General features: G+C 45.3%; 1 protein-coding gene across 1 annotated transcript in view; it reads left to right on the top strand.

Annotated features, from left to right (window-relative positions):
- Positions 1-6: 6 nt before the first annotated feature.
- Positions 7-3,172, top strand: part of LOC103520255 (myosin-2 heavy chain-like) — a 14,951-nt gene continuing 11,785 nt past the window's right edge. The window contains exon 1 of the mRNA XM_026831451.1: positions 7-109. Within this exon, the coding sequence (XP_026687252.1) occupies positions 11-109 (99 nt within the window). The 5' untranslated portion in view covers positions 7-10. The remainder of the gene's footprint in view (positions 110-3,172) is intronic.

Below are 3,172 nucleotides of genomic sequence, written 5' to 3'. Positions count from 1 at the left end.
TGGTAAAGATATGAGTGATAGCAAGGAAGAACTACTCAAGCAAATAGAAGAGGTTAGAAACAACCTGGTTGAAATTAGCAAAGAGAAGAACAAGCTGTTGAAAGAAAAGGTAAGGTATTTATTTTATTATCAACAAAGTCTGCCTCGGTGGCGTAGTGGTCAAGACGCTCGCCTGGTAAACAGGAGGGCGTGGGTTCGATCCCAGCCGAGGCAGGGAATTTTATCCTCATTTATTTGAGAATTTGACCACATAATACCTGCCTCGGTGGTGTAGTGGTCAAGGCGCTCGCCTGGTAAACAGGAGGGCGTGGGTTCAATCCCAGCCGAGGTATGGAATTTTATCCTCAATATAAATTGAGAATTTGACCACAATAATAGTAGTAGCCTACTGCTGGAGTAAAGGGACTTTTCAGTCCTATGCGAGCAGTATAAATAAGCACTATTATTATTATTATTGATAGATGAGTTCTCTAAGTGTGGTGGTACGAGAATTGGGGTGGAGCGTAACCTCGTAGGTGTTTCGCCTTTCCCTCAAGAGCCATAGTTTATTTTTGAAGCCGGGTTTCTGTATCATGGATTAAGCCATTTTGAGGTGGTTGGTAGTTCTTGGTGTATTGGTGGTTCTTTCGCCTACAGGTTACTAAGATGCTGTTTTTTAGGCTAGAGATACCCTAACCCCCGCAAAGAAACGTGATATATAATGTAAATAAACTCCGAAATGGCCTATCCATACCAGCCAGGGTGTGTGTGGTTTTCTATTTTTTTTTTTTTTTTTTTTTTTTGTTTTTTCTTAATTTCGTGTGTTGGAGAGAAGAGTCGTGTCGCATAACATGTTGACCGCGACGTCACTCCGCCATTTGATTGACCCGGGCGCGTGAGCTGTGTGAAACCCCCCATTTAAAGGCGGCCGTGGTTAGCTTGCGCTTGGTAGCGGCGGGTCTGCCTTGTAAGCGCACAGGTGCGGGTTCGGCATTCCCCGCCCGGCCGGGACTTTATTTCAGTCAACGAATGATGTTCGTTGCTCGGAACGGGGCCGGCTTGTCTTGCCTATCCTGTCTTCCTTCTCTTCTTCGAGTTTCGGGACGTCAAGACGGCGTAGCAGTTTCCTTTATCAAAACTCCTGGTTTTAAAAAATGGCTTGTATGGATACTACCAAAGTCCATATTTCATACTTTGCCGACTCCCCAGGAGCAATTGACGAGGAGCAGCTGAAGTCTGAGCAGGAGATGGCAGATCTGCCGGGGAGGGCAACTCATGCAGTTGGCGAAAAGAAGATAGAAATGCTGATTGTACCCCTGTCTCGGAATTTGAAATTGTCACGCGATGCAGTCCTTGGTGAACGTCAAGAAGGCGAGGAATCGCGCTGAAAAATTTCGGAACCGCTTGGAAACTTTGAACGTACAACGGCTATTGTCTCACCTTTTTCTCTCCATGGTATTCACGAAGGAGTCATCATCACATTCGTTATAGTTCTTTCCCGTTCGAGCGTCTTCATTTTTTGTGTCTCATGACTTTGCAACGGTCCTCGCAGTAAGCGCAGGCTGGACCCTCTTAAGCTGGGCGCAGCGGTGATATTTTCAGTGCCCGCGCCTCTGCTATCTTCAAGGCCCTTAAACTCAAAACTGAAAAAAATAAATGAAGATTGATGAACTGTATCGCTTTCTTCTTCCTTGAGTTACTGCGCCTTTTCCCATTCCTTAATAGGTCGGCCGGTTTCTTGTCGTTTTCCAGACAGCCCTACTGTGGTCCTAATGTCCTGATAAATTTTTATACCCAGCAGGTCCCCTTAGATAGATCAGTGCGCGCGTGTACTTGTGTGATGTTTGAAATCATAGAGCAGAAAATGAGCGCCAAGACGGAAATTTTTTCTTTTTCTCTCTAGACTTCCAGGTCCCGAGATATCGATTACAACGCACCTCCGGCCGGTAATTATGAACTCTGCGTCACCGTCACGGCTTCCGCCTCCTGCGCGTACTCATACTGATTATCCCCCCACCCGCTTGTTTGTGTGCGCATGCCTGGCGTTTCGCTGCGATTTTGATGCTGAATTGACGTCACACTCTTTTTGACAGCTTCGCTCTTCAGTTTAGAACGGCAATCAGATTGAGCTTGTTCGCCCTCTTTACCTGTATTTTTTCGGAGTTTGGGCCCTGCAGTTTTGCGATTTTTCACACTCTTTACGTAGGATCGCCTTCTTGAATTATTTTTTTGACCAATTTGCCAACTCCTCCTTGCACCAATCTTTGCACTTTTCCTCCCCGCTCTTCCATGTCTTCTCAGTCTGCTGTTTACATGTCGCCAGAGTACCTATGTGTTCACCATCTCCTGGATCGTTCTCTTGCACTTCGTTTACTGTTTATCTCTGGGCTATAGATCGTATTATTTACTTGAATCTGGTATACTGTTTTTATCTGTCATCGGGTAGTTCGCATACATTGTTGTATGGATCTGGAGAAAAGAGCAGCTACCTATGATACTCAGCAGTATGGCGGTGTCAGTGCAGGGGAACCTGATGGCTAACAAAAAGCAATAATCCGACGCATATGTATGTACCGTGTACTGTGACCTTTTTTTTCTTTTTTTTTTTTTTTTTTTTTTTTTTTCGTTTTACATGATGTGTTGCCGTGTTAGTTCTTGGTTGGCAGCGGCTGTCTGCTTTAGCGCCAGGGTCGCGGGTTCTGATTTCGCAGCGCCGGGGACGGATTTTTTCCTAACGGATAGGGTCGTTCTCGCGGCCACGACTGGCTTTCTTCCTACAAGACATCTGCGGGGGAAAACAATGCGGCCATGAAGTCTCACGACAAATCGGGAATGGGCCGTATGAAGTATCTTCAACAGAATTTACTGCCGCGCACTTCCTGCAAAAATAAGTGTGACGCCTGCGTCGTGGGACGATGATATGACCATTTTCTGCTAGTCTTTACTTTCGTATACTTACTTACGTGGTAAAATTTAATTTCTACAATAACATCAAAATCTCCTCTTTATTTCGATACTGGGAAGCAAAATGGAAGGTCTAGTTAAATGGGGGTTCTGCTCTCGTGTTCTTGTAGGAGATGTTCTGAATCCATACTGAAACACACATGTCGTATCAAAGAAGGTAGGTGACTTGCTCAGCAATACGTGAAGCACAGTCCGGCACTGACGTATACTCTCTGTCGATAATATAACT

Source organism: Diaphorina citri, unplaced genomic scaffold, assembly GCF_000475195.1.
Source record: "Diaphorina citri unplaced genomic scaffold, Diaci psyllid genome assembly version 1.1 scaffold3368, whole genome shotgun sequence".
Classification (NCBI taxonomy): domain Eukaryota; kingdom Metazoa; phylum Arthropoda; class Insecta; order Hemiptera; family Psyllidae; genus Diaphorina; species Diaphorina citri.
The sequence above is the reverse complement of the archived record's forward strand: the minus strand, read 5'-3'. Positions and strand labels throughout refer to the sequence as shown.